This window comes from Diplotaxodon limnothrissa, linkage group LG8 (genome assembly GCF_057381915.1).
Source record: "Diplotaxodon limnothrissa isolate DT_005_m linkage group LG8, D_limnothrissa_male_GT1.1, whole genome shotgun sequence".
Taxonomy (NCBI): domain Eukaryota; kingdom Metazoa; phylum Chordata; class Actinopteri; order Cichliformes; family Cichlidae; genus Diplotaxodon; species Diplotaxodon limnothrissa.
The window spans coordinates 31,367,925-31,385,194 of NC_140603.1; the positions used below are offsets into that span (position 1 = coordinate 31,367,925).

The 17,270-nt window shown below is 44.5% G+C and overlaps 1 protein-coding gene across 2 annotated transcripts; it reads right to left on the reverse strand.

Moving 5' to 3' along the window:
- Positions 1-163: 163 nt before the first annotated feature.
- On the reverse strand, positions 164-15,241 carry dpysl4 (dihydropyrimidinase like 4). Of its 2 annotated transcripts, none has more exons than XM_085361682.1 (15): positions 14,975-15,241; positions 10,691-10,779; positions 8,769-8,953; positions 8,529-8,693; positions 8,350-8,411; positions 8,190-8,270; positions 5,172-5,240; positions 4,959-5,079; positions 2,306-2,462; positions 1,792-1,933; positions 1,577-1,661; positions 903-988; positions 641-820; positions 356-521; positions 164-255 (listed from the first exon to the last, which is right to left on the reverse strand). In XM_085361682.1, exons 1-15 carry the CDS (start codon positions 15,239-15,241, stop codon positions 164-166), a joined length of 1,947 nt encoding a protein of 648 aa, XP_085217808.1. The 2 variants fall into 2 exon arrangements, with proteins under 2 accessions (XP_085217808.1, XP_085217809.1); XM_085361683.1 differs by lacking the exon at positions 14,975-15,241 and adding an exon at positions 12,925-12,963.
- Between the last annotated feature and the right edge of the window lie 2,029 nt (positions 15,242-17,270).

Genomic DNA, 17,270 nt, shown 5'->3' on the forward strand with positions numbered 1-17,270 from the left:
GCTTTCAATTTAGGATTTAGTAGTTTAAGATTTTAAGACTAGCTGTAGGGTTGTTTGGAGGGTTGCATTTGAGTTCATGATGAAATATTACTATTATGAAGCGCTAGTAGTCATTGTAAGGACTGTTGGACAGTCTCACAGCGACTGCTTCATTCTTCCAGTTTTAGGATAATGACGTAATGTTGGATCGTCCACCAGGAGGTGCCACAATCCTCTGAGCAGAGCGCCGTGGTATGTGGTCATCAATCTGAGTTCCTGGACAGAAAAACAAGAAGATGATCATTTCAGTGTCACTGTTATCGTGTTTTTTATTGCTAACCTTACACTGGTCAGATTATTGACCAGAAAACAGCACCTGCGAGGGTGAATCCCGACTGGTGGAGATTTCGGGGGCCAGTCAGGGTTTTTGGACATGGGGGCCCCCTGGTGGTCGGGGTGGGTGGGACTGATTTAGTCATGCTGATGACATCATGGACTGGACCATCGTAGTTTCCACGGGGGACACCGCGAGTTTCGGCCATCTGAAACGGGAAGAAATAAACCTCCAGATTACTGGATCATTTAGCCTACTGGACAGGTGGAGGCTGTTACCATGCATCTGTCACTAACTACCTCTCAGCGGCCGCTAACTGCCGGTTACCTTGCTACGGGCTTTGATTCTCTTGTACACGATATCAGGAAAAGCCTTCCTGGGAATGAAGCGTCCTGAACCTTCGGTCACGTTGAGTTTTCCGTCCTCCAGAAGAACTCGTCCGCCGCTGATCACCACCGATGCCACTCCCCGAAACTCCAAACCCTCAAAGATGTTGACCTCTAGGTTCTGCACACAGGAAATTGATCATGATGAGAAGTTTTGAAGAGGTTTGACCCTAGATGTAAATGATTTATAGCGGTGTTATTACCAGGTTGTGAGTGTTTGCAGAAACGATTCGTGTCTCCTTCGGATTCCAGATGACAATATCAGCATCAGATCCAACAGCGATCCGACCTGAGTGTACAGAAGCATCAATCCTTAAAAACAGCTAATGTTTGGGGAAGAAAGGGCTGCAAGACTTTGTAAGATTGTTCTTCAGGATGGCCGGAGTGTTTTGTGATGTAAAGCCGGTATGTCCTTGGACTGATCCAAAGAATCTCTCTTCTCTGTGAGTGTAAAGAAGTTTTAACCATGCCAATCTCTGAGATATCAAATTATTAAAAAGAGCAATTTTAGCAATGTATCTCAATTTTTCTGGATGAAAAAGAAATGCTGCTGTAGTAAATGAAAGAAATTTGTCAGCACATCTCTTTGGGCTGTAAGACATGCTTGTGTAAAATCTGGTAACTTGTTGTCCATTGTCACTGAATTGTTTATTTATTACGTAATTACTTTGACCTAGTATGATTCATTAGCAGCAAAAGTTGTATATATATTTATTCACATTTTTCAGTGCCATCCAATGAGGTGGCTTGGAGTCTTCACCTGGCCTATCCTATATTTGACACCCCTGAAATTTGTCCTCTTGTCCCAGAAACCTGTCTCCAGTATTTATCTGGTGTATTTATCCTTTACAACATTTACCTGTGACTGACGTCATACCTTTTCGTGGATACATGCTGAAGAGCTTTGCAGCATTGGTGCTGGTTACTGCAACAAACTCATTCTCATCCATCATTCCAGTGGCCTGAGAAACACAGTGGAAACAGCATGAATGCTGGGACTCACAGTAAAAGCAGAGAGATGGAGATCAGGAGGAGGAGAATCAGTACATTCACACTGATGATACCATGAGACTGAGGGTCAAGTTTTCTTACCACTGCTCTGTCCCAGACCACAGACATCCTCTCCTCTATGCCATTAGTTCCCTCTGGAATCGAAGTGAAGTTGTCTTTACCAACAGCTTTCTGAGCGGTGGAAAAGCTGGCCTGAGCGCTGGAGGTTACTTGGAGGTCTCCACTGGAAAACACACAGCAAGCACTTGTAAGGGTCACCTGTGACATCTCAATGGTTCAGGTGAGGGGTAGTAAATGGCCTGTATTTGTATAGCGCTTTACACAACCAGTCATCCACCCATCCACACACACATCCACGCACACATTCACACACTGGTGATGGCAGCTACATTGTAGCCACAGCCACCCTGGGGCGCACTGACAGAGGCGAGGCTGCCGGACACTGGCGCCACCGGGCCCTCTGACCACCACCAGTAGTGAAGTGTCTTGCCCAAGGACACAACGACCTGTCCAAGCCGGGGCTCGAACCGGCAACCTTCCGATTACAAGGCGAACTCCCAACTGTTGAGCCACGATCGCCCCATGAAATGCTTACCATGCTAACAGGGAGGTCAAGTACTGCGGAGTCGAAGGATCAGGGTTAAGGGGCGGGCTTGTGACGAAGGCAGCAGCTATGGCCCAGTCTTTCGACCAATAATGGGAGCCGTCGGTAGCCAGGCCAGCTGTGATTGGTTCCCCATACACCACCATGCCTGAGGACAAAGAAGTTCAACTTTAGGGCACCAAGTTGCTTTTAAAGTATCAGTACCTGAGGCTGGGGGTGTTGTTTATGGTAACAAGTTACCCCAGAGCTGTGTGCAGTCTGTCAAAGTAAACTGGCTTAGGTGACCCCTTTCTCTGTATGACTTGAACATGGTGGTTAGTTCACCAAATGAAAAGCTCAGACAGCTCGACATCCAGTCCAGAAAAATGTAAATGTTGTGTTTCAGGACAGCTGGAAATCCAGAGGCTCCTGATCCAAGCCACAGGTGCGGCCAGCGACAACTCTAGAAACTGGCACCAAACTACTGACAGTCCAGAACAGTCACTCAGACCTCTCTCAGAGTCCAGGATTCCTGCGTGAACAGGAGCAGAGGGTAAGTGGCTGGTTTGGCAAACGAAGGAGACAAATGACCAGATATGGAGGAAGCCCAGCGTCACAAACATTCAGAGACTGCCTTCTTCCAGCATAAATAGGAACCGGCTAACAACCAAATCTCTGCTAGGTGTATTAATCAGATTCTGACCTGAGAATGTCAGAATCTAAGAACAACCATACCTTCTGACCTGGGTGATAGGTAGCAACAGTGGTACGCCAAAGGCTGTCAGGAAACTTGTTTTGTTCTTTTGTCCATAACAGGGCTGCTCGAGTGGCCCTCCAGATCCTGCGGCAATGACTGACATGAAGTTGAACAGAAGGAAATTTCACCTTCAAAAGTTGGAAACAGACGTAGCCCAGAGACACTTCGAAAGATGACAAACCCGTAGCAGAAGATGCCAGCGAATTGTGAGCAAATTCGATCCAAGAAATTGGTTGGCTCCAAGTTGCCTTATTGGAGGATGCAAGACATTGAAGAGCAGCCTCCGGCTCCTGACGTGCCCTCTCCACCTGCCCTTTAGTCTGTGGATGGAAACCAGAAGACAAGCTCACCTGCTCGTCTCTCCAGACTCGAGGTGTAAATTGTGGGCCACGATATGACACAATGTGTTGAAATATACCGTGAAATCGGAAAACATGGTGGACCATGGGGTTGAGCAGCTTCTAGCGCAGACTGGAGTTTGGAGAGGGCGAAAATATGTACAGCCTTTGAAAAATAGTCTATGATGGTGAGAAGGACTGTTTTACCCTCCGAGGGAGGCAGACCAATGATGAAGTCCACTGGGATGTGAGACCAAGGTTGTTCCGAGGTTGTAAGAGGGTGCAGGAGGCTGGCTGGAGGTGAACTGACAGATTTGTTTTGAGCACACAGAAGACATGCAGAAAAATGCTACCAGGCTTCTTTGATCAAGGACGGCCACCAGAAGGAGCGTTGAAGAAGAGTGATAGCCCGGTTCTTACTGGGATGGCAGGCCAACTTAGAGGAATGGAGCCAGTGGATGACTCATTAATGGATGTTGGATGGAACATACAGCCGGTTGGGTGGACCGCCACCTGGATAAAATTCATCCCTTTTGGCAATTCAGATCAGTGACTTCATCTTGGAGGTGAGTGAAACTCAGAGAGAAAATCGGGCTTTGCATTCCGAGAACCTGGTCGATGAGTAATTGTGAAATTAAAGCCTGGGAAGAAGGCCCCCCTGGATTGAAATCTAGTTATCATCTCAGTAGACAAAGGAGAAACAGTTCAGGAAGTCACGGACCATGTGAAACACAGATGGTGCACAGATTAATCCAAAAGGCATTACGAGGTATTCAAAATGTCCTAAATCTTTACTAAATGCAGTCTTCCACTCATCCTCTTCTTTGGATGCAAGGTGTTTCGCAGTTTAAAGAACACCGTTGTGCTCTGTGGGAATTCAACATTCAAACTTGATGTTTTTTAAGTTTTGTTTTTTCTCTTGTTATTTTAGTTATATTTGCATGTTTGAAATAAAATAAAAAAATAAAATCTATCTAAAAGGGGGATACAGCAGTGGGGGGAGTGGATATTTGTTTTGGATGGTGATATTATTTAGACCTTGGTAACTGATGGACAAAGAGACTTGTCCTTTTCTCTACAGAAAAGAACCCTGCACCTACAGGAGAAGTGGAAGTGCAAATGTGCCAGCTGTGAAACCCTTGGTAATATATTTTTCCATTTTCAGGTTTGGTGAGACTGTAACTATGACTTGTAGGTAGCGAAGCTATGGGAAGAAGGTCTATTGCACATTAGGCCAGATCTTTACGAAAAAACTGAACAACAGATCTGGGGCTTCACTGGGGCTCTGCCTCCCGTTCTACTTTTAAATACTCTAGGAACAACAAGTAGGCCTGCAGTGTGAGAGCAAAGTGCTCTGATAGGGTGATATGGTACTACAAGGTCATTAAGATAAGATGGGGCCTGATTATTTAAGACCTTGTAGAGATGGGTGAGCCGGGAAACAGAAGGACCACCAGCTGAGCTCAGCATTCACCCTCTGACTCTGAAGGCTCAGGACCCCAAATAAGGGTCTGAATGAAACCTGTTAAATCTGGATTAAAGGCCAAAAGGACGAAGCTGACGCCCTCACCTTTCTTCCTGGCTTTGGCGATGACATCAGCAGCAGATTTGCTCATTACCTTGGTAATGTACAGCGGGCAGTTGGACTGTTTGGCAATGGTGATGGCCCGATACACTGCCTCAGTCTCTACCTGAAGCACACACAAAAACACACATCAGAAATATGCAACATGCCAACACATCAGCCACAATCTGCACAGGAGTGTGTCTCAGGTGTGCGTACCTCTTCTGAGTGCGATATAACATGTCCTTCAGGTCCAGTAATGCCAAGACAGAGAAGCTTCTTCTGCTCCTGAAACAAACCAGTATATACCAGTTAAAACATATTTACACCAGTTAAAGCCTCGGGTAACCAAACAGTGAAACTGAGCATGAACCTTATTCTCCAGGAACAGGTAAAATGACAAAATCAAAGGGTGTGAGTCTGTTTGTTGTGTTAAAATCTCTCTCTGCCATGTCATTAGAGGATGTCACATTCTGGCAGGAGGCAGCAGTGTACCTACAAGCTATTTGTGAACCACACGCAAACCATAGTAGTGGTTCGCTGCAGGGTGTCAGACCAGAGACACCCCAGCTTTAAAGGCTCATTATGGTAATGGAAGCTGTGAATGTTGGAGGAACTGTGGCTATGACACAGCTCACCACTACCATCCAGTGGCTTGCAAAAGGATTGGGCCCCCTTGAACTTTCCCACATTTTGTCACATTACAGCCACAAACATGAATCAATGTTATTGGAATTCCACGTGAAAGACCAACACAAAGTGGTGCACACGTGAGAAGTGGAACGAGAATCATACATGACTCCAAACATTTGTTACAAATAAATAACTGCAAAGTGGGGTGTGCGTAATTATTCAGCCCCTTTGGTCTGAGTGCAGTCAGTTGCCCATAGACGTTGCCTGATGAGTGCTAATGACTAAATAGAGTGCACCTGTGTGTAATCTAATGTCAGTACAAATACAGCTGCTCTGTGACGGCCTCAGAGGTTTGACCCATACTCCGGAGCAGTAGGAGGCGGTAATGCTCCTTTTTGTTGGTTGCCAACCGCCGTTAAACACGAAGAAGAAGAAGAAGAAGAAGAAGAAGACGGCGGCGGCGGCGGCCTCAGAGGCCGTCTAAAGGAATATTGGGAGCAACAACACCATGAAGTCCAAAGAACACAGCAGACAGGTCAGGGATGAAGTTATTGAGAAATTTAAAGCAGGCTTAGGCTACACAAAGATTTCCCAAGCCTTGAACATCCCACGGAGCACTGTTCAAGCCATCACTCAGAAATGGAAGGAGTATGGCACAACTGTAAACCTGCCAAGACAAGGCCGTCCACCTAAACTCACAGGCCGAACAAGGAGAGCTGATCAGAAATGCAGCCAAGAGGCCCATGGTGACTCTGGACGAGCTGCAGAGATCTACAGCTCAGGTGGGGGAATCTGTCCACAGGACAACTATTAGTCGTGCACTGCACAAAGTTGGCCTTTATGGAAGAGTGGCAAGAAGAAAGCATTGTTAACAGAAAACCAGAAGAAGTCCCGTTTGCAGTTTGCCACAAGCCATGTGGGGGACACAGCAAACATGTGGAAGAAGCTGCTCTGGTCAGATGAGACCAAAATGCAAAACGCTGTGTGTGAAAACTAACACTGCACATCACTCTGAACACACCATCCCCACTGTCAGATATGGTGGTGGCAGCATCATGCTCTGGGGGGGCTTCTCTTCAGCAGGGACAGGGAAGCTGGTCAGAGTTGATGGGAAGATGGATGGAGCCAAATACAGGGCAATCTTGGAAGAAAACCTCTTGAAGTCTGCAAAAGACTTGAGAGTGGGGCGGAGGTTCAGCTTCCAGCAGGACAACGACCCTAAACATAAAGCCAGGGCAACAATGGGATGGTTTAAAACAAAACATATCCATGTGTTAGAATGGCCCAGTCAAAGTCCAGATCTAAATCCAATCCAGAATCTGTGGCAAGATCTGAAAACTGCTGTTCACAAACGCTGTCCATCTAATCTGACTGAGCTGGAGCTGTTTTGCAAAGAAGAATGGGCAAAGATTTCAGTCTGTAGATCTTCAAAGCTGGTAGAGACAGACCCTAAAAGACTGGCAGCTGGAACTGCAGCAAAAGCTGGTTCTACAAAGCATTGACTCAGGGGCTGAATAATTACGCACACCCCACTTTCAGTTATTTATTTGTAAAACATGTTTGGAATCATGTATGATTTTCGTTCCACTTCTCACGTGTGCACCACTTTGTGTTGGTCTTTCACCTGGAATTCCAATAACATTGATTCATGTTTGTGGCTGTAATGTGACAAAATGTGGGAAAGTTCAAGGGGCCGAATACTTTTGCAAGCCACTGTATTTTGGGATTGTAAGAATAACTACTGGAGAGATGTCCATAAAGTGATGCAAAACATCTTTAGTACATATTTAGCCTTTGATTTCAAATCCATATTTTTAGGACACATGGCCTCAGACATAAAGTGTATAGATAAATACTAACTATGTGAACTGCTAGCTGCAAGTAAAAAGGCACCGACCAAAAGATGGCTAACATAGGATCCACCAACATTAAACAGCTGGATTGATGTAACTTTTGAGATGTATAAGATGGAAAAGATAACTTTTTTAGTGAATTTTGAGTATGAGAAATTTGTAAAACACTGGGGAGAATGGCTCCGCTATGTGATGATATTCATCATTGAAGGAATGGTTGTTTAAATTTTTGTTTGTTATAATAACATGTACTAATGCTATGTCACCATCTGCTACTGAGTGTGTTGGCTTTGCAATTGCTCTCTCTCTGGATAGTTACAAACTGTATCTGTCTTTAGATATGTTTGTTTGTGTGCTTTCTTTTCTTTCTCTTTTTTCGTACCTGCTTGAAGAAAAAGTACTTGAAGTGATGGCGGTCACCCAGACTACTGTACATATATGAGTCTTAGAACAAAGGAAGCCATCAAATAATGTACATTTTATTTCATGCATAACTTCAATAAACACTAAAAAAAACAACCTTTTTTTGCTTCTGACTACAACACTTAATTCAGTTCAATTTTGTTTTATTTACATATCGCCAAATCACATCAACAGTCACCTCAAGACACAAACAGTTGTCTCCAGCTTCTGTTTGCATTATGCTCATCCTTAGTTTGGACTCATTTAACTGATTCAAGCCAACTGTGAAACACCAACTTTCAGTTTTCTGCTCTTTATTAAATGAACAGTCAGAGTTTTGCTCAGTTACCTCATCAATGATGTCACCATTCTCAGCATGGACCTGCGCGATGGCTCCGAGATCACGGAGGACACTGAAGGCCTCATAGAGCTGAAACCATGACAACGGTAAAATGAAAGCAAAACTAACAAAAAGAAACGATTAATGAGAAGTTACTCTGTCTGCACACCTGAGAGTCGGAGCTCTGGTACTTATCTTTGTAGGCCATGAAGAAGAGGAAGGAGTTCACACCTGAAACACAGAGTACTGCAGTTTATACTCAGCCAGACTACAGTTCACCCTCTGTGTCTTGCGATATCTGACTATAATTGATAATGAGCTTATTGATTATTGCTTGGCAATCTTGACCTTTGTCCTTGACAAGTGTCTCCAGCTCCTCGTACAGCCCTTCGTGCCAGCGGGTGATGTCCACATGGAGGGAGAAGTCGCAGCACGCCCTCTGCTCTGCCGCATCTTTCCACTGGTCAAATGCCGTTAGTAAACTAGTCCCCGGCTCCACCAGCACGTGGTCCACTGCCAACACAACCAGCTTACCGTTAGCACATCACACTGAGGCCAGATGGTATTGATCGAGTATTGGTTACTGACTAATGGTGGTGGTTCCTCCGGACAGGGCGGCTCTAGTTCCCTGGTAGAAGTCATCTGCCGGGTTCAGGCCTTTCTGCGGTGAGTACAGGTTTGTGTTGGCGTCGATTCCTCCAGGGATCACCAGCTGACCATATGCGTCCACCGTTTTCACGCCGGGCGGGACAATCAGGTTCTCGCCGATCTGTCTGATCAGGACACAACAGGAAGTCCGAGGTGTCATTGGTGTAATTATCGATTAGAATGTTCACTCGACATCTGACTATAGGAGTAACCTGATGAAATATACTTTGCTGTGTTGTACCAGTGCTCGATGAAGACCACTAGTATACTTCCAGCAGGGGTGGGGAACGCCAGGCCTCGAGGGCCGGTGTCCTGCGGGGTTTAGATGTGTCCTTGATCCAACACAGCTGATTTAAATGGCTACATGACCTCGCCAGCATGTGTTGAAGTTCTCCAGAGGCCTGGTAATGAACTCATCATTTGATTCAGGTGTGTTGACCCAGGGTGAGATCTAAAATCAAGGCCTGGAGTTGGACACCCCTGACTTACAGTAAACCGGGCTTTTGGATTTTCTCGTTTTCACTTCTGGTAAGATGAGCAAGCAAAAGGTTAAAAACAATGAAGCAGATCTAAGAACACCCTGGGAGAAGACGACTGGAGCTCGGGATGGCCAAAGAAGAGAAACCAGCACCTCATCTCTGACTTTTTTAAAGATGAGGAAGCAGATGAAGGACTGCTCTGTCAGAGACTGAGCTGTGATTGTCTACAGCTCAAGATGATGCTGATTCTCTGAAGTAAAGAGAGTTTAGGAATAAAACTTTGGAAGATAAACTTTTGCTTGAAGACGTCATGAAGAACACCCTAAAGCTTGTAAATTGACTTTTCTACTCTTTCTGAGCACTTTAAGCCTTTTTTTCTATGTAACATTTACACACATTCATACTCCAGTGGATGCATCAGAAAGCAGATGGGGGTTGATATCTTGCATAAAGCATGCAGGCTGGAGCAGATGGGTATCAAACCACCAACCTTCCAATTAGTAGGTGACCTGCTCCACCACCTGAGCTACAGCCGCCTCAAGTGGCAGAGGCTGAAGGACCAGATGTGCTGGTCTTTGGATAAAAATGGACAAAAGAGCTGCTCAGTGTGGAGAGAGCACCACGACGGGATGGGGAGATGCTTAGGCCACACTGGGAAGGTTGATTATGAAGATTCTCAAACACAGGGACAAAGTGAAGGCGATTCACACCGACCACAAGTAAAAACCTGACACCCAACCAGTGAGATTTTAAAAGTAAATTAAATGAAATAAAGATTATGTGTGAAGAACTCAGTGCGGTCCAAACAGCTGGAAACCAGTTTTCAGATGCAGCCTTTAGACTGAAGGTCAGTATGATCCAAATTCTGCTGCCTATCACAGACATACGTGAGCAATGACTCGGATGAGAACATCTGGTTTGACACAAAGATCCAACCGTTTCAGGAAGAGCTCAGAGAGACGCAGAGGAAATGATTTGTTAAGAAACTCCACTGAAGCTGCCTCTCCTGCTCTGAATCCAGGGTGTCAGCATTAGTACAAACGTGAACAAATATCGATGAACTTTCAAGATCACAGTGAAATTTGGTCTTCTCAATGACCAAATGCCCCCCACTAAAAAAAACCAACTAATTACAGAAAATACACTGCAAATGCTCCATCAGAGGAACCAATAACCCCAACATATACCTGAAACATTGACCTTTTTGAGTCAAAGAAAACTTGGTTTTAAACATGAAGGGCTATGTTGTTCTTCAGATGAGGAAAACGTTTTTTCTTCAGTGAATTTGCGTGTTTCGTTTGCCATGTGTGGAACACGAGGACATGTTTGTTCCTCTTTAAATCAGAATGATTACATCAGTGAGAAAAAAGAGAATATATTTACTTGATTGTCCCATCCTCAATATAGATATCAGCGTAGAACGACTGGTCGTCATTGACAATCTTTCCTCCTTTGATGATCAGACGGTCGCCCTGGAAACAGAGAGGATGGTGCATAGATCATAGGAAAGAAGCTTCTGACTGCAGATTCAGACGGGGTCGACGGGAGAGGTGTGGCCACCAAGCAAGTTGAGAACGCTTTCTTTGAGTTAGCTGGATCAGAGTTAGCAGCTCCCACCACATTATCATCTTTCTGGTAATTCTGACTCTCTGCTTTAGAATTTAAGCCTGCTCATGTTTAAAGAGGCATTTCACAGGTCACGTGACTCTTCTTCCTCACAAAATGATCCTCGTTCCGCTTGTCCTTATTATGTTGGGGATGGGGCTATCTCAGCTACCGTTGGTCAGGAGGCAGGGTCACAGTTTTTATTTGATTCCTGATGTTTTAGTTGTTTCCTGCCTTCCTTGCGTCCCCTTGTAGCTTCTGATCTAGTCTTTATCTCTGTGTTTGGCATCTATGTTCTTTCCTGTTTTATTTTGATAGTCTCGTGTCTTGTATTTATTTTTACTTTGCATGTTACAGGTGTTTCCCCTCATTAGCACTCGGTGTGTCTGTGTGCATGAATAACATGCCTTTGCCCTCAGTCACCTCCTGAGTGCCCTATGCTGGGCCGTGAATATTTATAATATTCATAACATATAAAAATGTATATTATATGATGTCATATTACACATATACAGTTATTATCCATGTGAGACGGGTAAAAACGAGTCTCCGGTTCTGAAGATGAAGCCGGTGTTTCTCTAGATTAAAACGGAGGCTGTGCTCTGTATTTACCCGTTGTCATGGCAAATCCTGGACGATGACCTCAGAGTGGACTGAACTCTGATCACTAATCTCAGCCGATTATCTGCAGTCACAGTTTTACAGATGTGCATCGCCTCTGATGAGGTCCCTGATTGGAGGAGTAACTCAAAGAAAGCCTGGATTTCTTGAACTTGAACATCTGTTTGGTGCAATCCAATCTCGTGATACAACACAGATGGAGGCTGCCACCCCAACGTCACCCACTAGACCAGGGGTCGGCAACCTTTCTGATGATGAGTGCATCTAAAATTTCCTCAGAAGTCAACGTGCCACATGATTGCATTAGCATTAAATTTAATAACGCTCTATATGAACAGTTAAACACTATATAGAACAACTTTATAGAATCATATTTGTTCGCAGATGTTGGCAGCTGTCAGCGAACAGTTATCGCTGTCTACATGTTTTTAATGTATGCTAGCATCATTCAGAGCCAATCAGCTTTTAGCTGATGGTGACTGCACACCTGACCTTACAAAGGGAGATAAAGCATGTGTGAGTGCTGTAAACACTGCGGTCAGACTGTAAACGAGCTGCTGTGTGAATAAAGTTTATATGAAGCAGGAAGTAAAGGAGGTAAACTGGTGAGCACGGGTTTTATCAAATATCGAGTGTTTGAACATTAAGGCCAGCTGTAGTTTCCTCCTGTGGCCTGCAGCCTTACTCGGGTTTATCGCACTGAAGAAAGAATAAGAACAAAGAACAAATATACGCTACGTGGCTCAAAGTGGTGAAACCGCAGTCCTGCAGTTTCACTATACCAATAAATACATTTACAGAAATAAAGTCGCCAGTATGGAGAAATATGAAAACACAGCAGATTAGTGTTTTAAACTAAAACACTTCAGACGCTCCAGCCGTCTGAGCTCCGAAAGATCTGATTGGTTAGTGCTGGTGAGTTCATACCTGCTGATCTCTGCTCTGGAGCAGGTTGGGTCTACAGCATCAGTTACCATGGTGATATACCCTGAATTACCTGGATAGACCAAATGCTGCCCCTCCCACTGCCACAGGTGAGCAGGACGGATGAACTGTTTTTAAAAACACGCGTAAAACGTGGATCCTGTCACCTGACAGGTGAACTGAAACAAATCGAACCGTGCTGTGCCAGGACTGGAACTGGCTCAGGTTTTAACCCGTGCATTTTTATCGACCTCCCCTGAAGGCAGCGTGAAAAAACCTGTCAGCATCCGTGACCTCTGCAAACCGAGCCAAGCCGAGCCAGGCCGAGGTAGACGTGTCTAATCAGCCCCGCCCCGCCCGGCCCGGCTCGGCTCGCTTCCCAGCCTCGGTATGCTTCTGACTGACCGGCGGAGCCGCAGCATCACCGGTTGGTTTGCCCCGGCTCGGCCCGGCTCGGGTGGACCTACCGCGTGTCTCGCGCTGCTCTTCTTGGCCTGGAACGACATCCCGATCGATCTGTGATCAGCTGATTGATCCGCTCACACACGCACACAGACACAGCAGCTATTGTTGCGCCCGTCGACACTGACGTCACGTTTCCGACAACACAGCCTGACACAGCTTCCGGTGGGAGCTTCAAAGTAAATCTCCCGAACGTGTCTTCTTAGAGTAATCAGAGTAAGAGTACGAGTATTGGAGGCACATTAAGAAAATATATATTTTATTGATCATTTTTTGAATAAAGTCGAAGTTTCGAGATGAGAGTGGAAATGTGGAGTTAAACGGCTGCTGTAACACACTGAGGCGCTCATAAACAGCGCGGACATCAGGGAAGCTGCATCCGTCGCAGGAGTGGATCTGAACAAGTGAAATCGTTGGTCAGATGCCAGGTTCTTGCAGCCTCGGCAGTCAGTTTGCGTTGAAACAACGGTCATCTCCTCAGAATGATGTCTGGTTCCAGTTCAGACTAACAGCAACGAGTCAAAATGATCAAATGCTTTAAAGTGTTTATAATGTTTTAAGTGCTTTAAACTGATTTCTCTCCGAGTCCACCTCGAGTCTATGAACTGAGCAGATGCTGCTGTGTTTTTATTAAATTAGGAGATCCGGTGACTAAACAAAGAACAGCTTCAGCTCAGCTTGAACTTTTTCATCAACATCAACTTTCAGATATTTAAACTCCTCAGGTTTTAGAGCAAATTAACAGCCTTTTATTCTGAAAGGAGATTAGACCTCTCGTGGCTTCTGATTGGCTCTTAGTGTCAACTAGTGGTCACAGATTTATTGAGTGATGTGAGTTGGATATTTTTTATTTGGATATAATTACACACAGTACAGAACAATAACACTCATGCTGCATGGCTGCACTGTCATTTAATCCTTTTAGTAGAACTGTACGCATACTTTTGTTTATTAGTCTGTCTATTTTTATTTTATTGTTATTTTATTCTGTAGAATGAATCACGAGTGAAAGCATGTAATAATGCACGTGTGCTAGTCTGCTCCAATTTCTCTGTAAGTACAACGACAGTAAAGGAATCTTTATCTGCTGAGGCCTGAAGGATCTGTTTATCCTCACCTTCATCTGTAGTTTGACTCTTAGTCCACACACACACACACACACACACACACACACACACACACACACACACACACACACACACACACACACACACACACACACACACACAGAAACGTTTCGTCACTCATCCAAGTCAACTTTTGGAGATGTGTGTCTGATTGATATGCTGCTGATATCAGACTGATATTTCCTTACATGTAACAAGTAACTCCTCTCAAATACCTAAATATACCACACCTGAGTGTACCTGCTGCTGAGCCTTGTTTCAGGTTCTCAGTTCTTTTAGTTTTTAGTCAGTACTGTAGGGAGCGGCACGAGGATTCCCATCCCTGATATTTAGTTCGGTATCGTACTAAAATATAGCATTACCCAGGGAGGTGTTACTGTAGTACGCTCAGTAATCACAGTACAGTGAATGAAGTCTTGAATTATTTATGAGATGAGCGGATAGAAGAAACAAATCTACAATCAGCCTCTAACTTCTGAGAGCAATTAATCGTTGTGATTTACTGCACGAGGGATGAGAACGTGATGTAACAGACCTGTCTGCTGTGACCGTGGGGAGGATATGAATTGCTGAATAATTATTTTAAAGTGAAACTGAATCGTGAACTGTGTCTGTGACATTTCATTAGAAACTGAAGTGGAAGGAAGAAAAACTGGAAATGAAGTGAAGTCTCCACAGCCTGGGGTCACACTAACCGTATGCCCATGAACTTTGTAATACGATACAAAGTTGTTCCAAGCCGTCTTATCAATGATGTGTCACATGACTATACTTATCTGTAACAAATGACTGAAGCAAAATAAACACTCACCATCTGATGGTCAGTAACTCTGAGTTGTGTGAAGGTTGAAAGGTGAGATCAGCAGGATATGAGCATTACAAGGATAAACAGAACTCACATTTTCAATTCACTAGAAATAATACAAACCTCTCTCTTGCCACAATTTTCCCGAGTGTGTCCAGATGTGTGTCCTCTTCTGGCGGCGTGGCCTCCATCTCGGCTGTGGGTGCAAGTGGCTTGGCATCGCTGCGGCCGCAGACCCAACGACTCAAAGTTCAGTGTCTTGTTCTCGAACGCTCCCTCGACATTGCAGAACATCCCGCCATACTTCATCCGAGGTCGAGGAGAGTCTGAGCCGAGCCGCGAAAGGAGAGAAGAGCAGTCGTCCTCCGGGGAGCACCTCCTCTCAGACATCCTGGAGAGATGTGACCTGATCAGAAACAAGCAAGAGAAGAAAAGGAGGAGGAGGCGGGGAGGATGAAGATCTCAGACGATAAACGAACCGACAGGATGTGGAGGAGGAAGAAGGGAAGAAAGGAGGTCATGGGCCCAAAGTAAGATTAAGAGGGAGGAGGAGGAGAACACAAACCTTCAACCAATCAGATTCACAGGTCTGTCCTTTGTCTCCTTTTCTCTCTCAGGAGTTCATCTTCATTGCTCAGCATACCCTCACACCTCCTCACTCACTGATATCTCTGACTTTATCAGCTTAGAATCAGTTTGTAAGGTCAGGTGTGCAGTCGTGACCAACACACACACACACACACACACACACACACACACACACACACACACACACACACACACACGTCAGTGCTCATTACTGCTGATGCTCTGAAGTTGCTGCAGTTTGAACTTGATTTCTTTGCCTGTCAGATTTAGTCCATCTAATCACGCGCACACACACACACACACACACACACACACACACACACACACACACACACACACACACACACACACACACACACACACACACACACACACACACACACACACACACAGCCAGTGAACTGTAACAAAGTCTGTAGTTCATGCCCACATGAAGCTTTCCTCTTTGAAAATGAAGTCAGAGTATCTGCTCAGAGTTCTTAAACTGAATGCAGGGCGACCGCAGTCAGAAAGTAAACAAAGGTTGTAACAACAAACATCAGGTTATTGGATGATCCAAACACAGTAAAGAAAAGGCATTCTATTCTATTCTACTCTAGTTTTTACTTCCCACTGTCACCATTGATGCTTATATAGGTGCTCTGACTAATTTTGTGTCGTCTTTACCTTATTAAAGTATATTTAGTTGACTGTTGTTGTGAATTACTGGTCTTTGAATGATGCTGAACTGATTTGGATTGGATTATTCTGGTGAAAATGCACTTGGACTCAATAATCCAACATAAGCAACAAAACACAGACTGCTCCTTGTTCGGTTTCCATTTTTAATCGCCAACTCTTCAGATGTTCAGTGTTTAGACTCACAGCAGGGATAGAAAAATATCATCTGGAATAATAAAAGTACAACAGCAGGATGCAACTTTTAAAACAACAGATTCTGATACTGCTTCATTTGAACACTGAGGATAACTCAGAGAAATGGTAAATGGTCAAAATGACAAAGTGCAGAATTTGAAGTCAAATACGGTTGCTGGCAGAAACCCAAAAGAAACAAAAGCTTTAAAAATATTAATGTAATGTAGGTATTAACCAAAATACAAAGTCTTTAGCTTTTTTATAATTAAACTTTTTATTTAACAATATCCGGTAACTTCAGTGTAAAGTGAAAAGGTGCATCATTTCATGTAATACTAATTAATCATATATTATATATTGTGATATAGTTTAGTTTTAGTTCTGTGACATTATTTAGATATGGATTTAGGAACAGAAACATATTGGGAGTCATTTCCAGGACCTAAATCCAAGATATCTAGCACCTCAAGGTCAGAGACCACTGCTGTGCTTCTCTCCATCAAATTAAACACAGTCTGAACCTGGTTTCTCTGGACCTCATGAACCTGGTTTGCCTGCACCTTATGAACCTGGCTTGTTTGGACCCGGTGAGACTGGTTAATCTAGACCTCCTGAACCTAGTTTGTCTGGACCCGGTGAACCTGGTCTATCTGGACCTCATGAACCTAGTTTGTCTGGACCCGGTGAACCTGGTTTATCTGGACCTCCTGAACCTGGTCTATCTGGAACTCCTGAACCCGGTTTGTCTGGACCTCATGAACCTAGTTTGCCTGGACCTCATGAACCTGGTTTGTGTGGACCTGGTTAACCTGGTTTATCTGGACCTCCTGAACCTGGTTTATCTGGACCTCATCAACCTAGTTTGTCTGGACCCGGTGAACCTGGTCTATCTGGACCTCATGAACCTGGTTTGAACCTGCCAACACGGACGATGATGCAATTCTACACTGCAATCATCGAGTCCATCCTCACCTCC

Bases quoted from the DNA above. Each gene is read 5' to 3' on its own strand.
- dpysl4 (XM_085361682.1), bottom strand. From the start codon at position 15,241: ATGTCTGAGAGGAGGTGCTCCCCGGAGGACGACTGCTCTTCTCTCCTT. The intron at 8,694-8,768 runs GTCAGTAACCAA...TTGTGTTGGCAG, and splicing joins CGGAGGAACCACCACCATTA to TGGACCACGTGCTGGTGGAG. The intron at 821-902 runs GTAATAACACCG...TCCTGTGTGCAG, and splicing joins CTGCAAACACTCACAACCTG to AACCTAGAGGTCAACATCTT.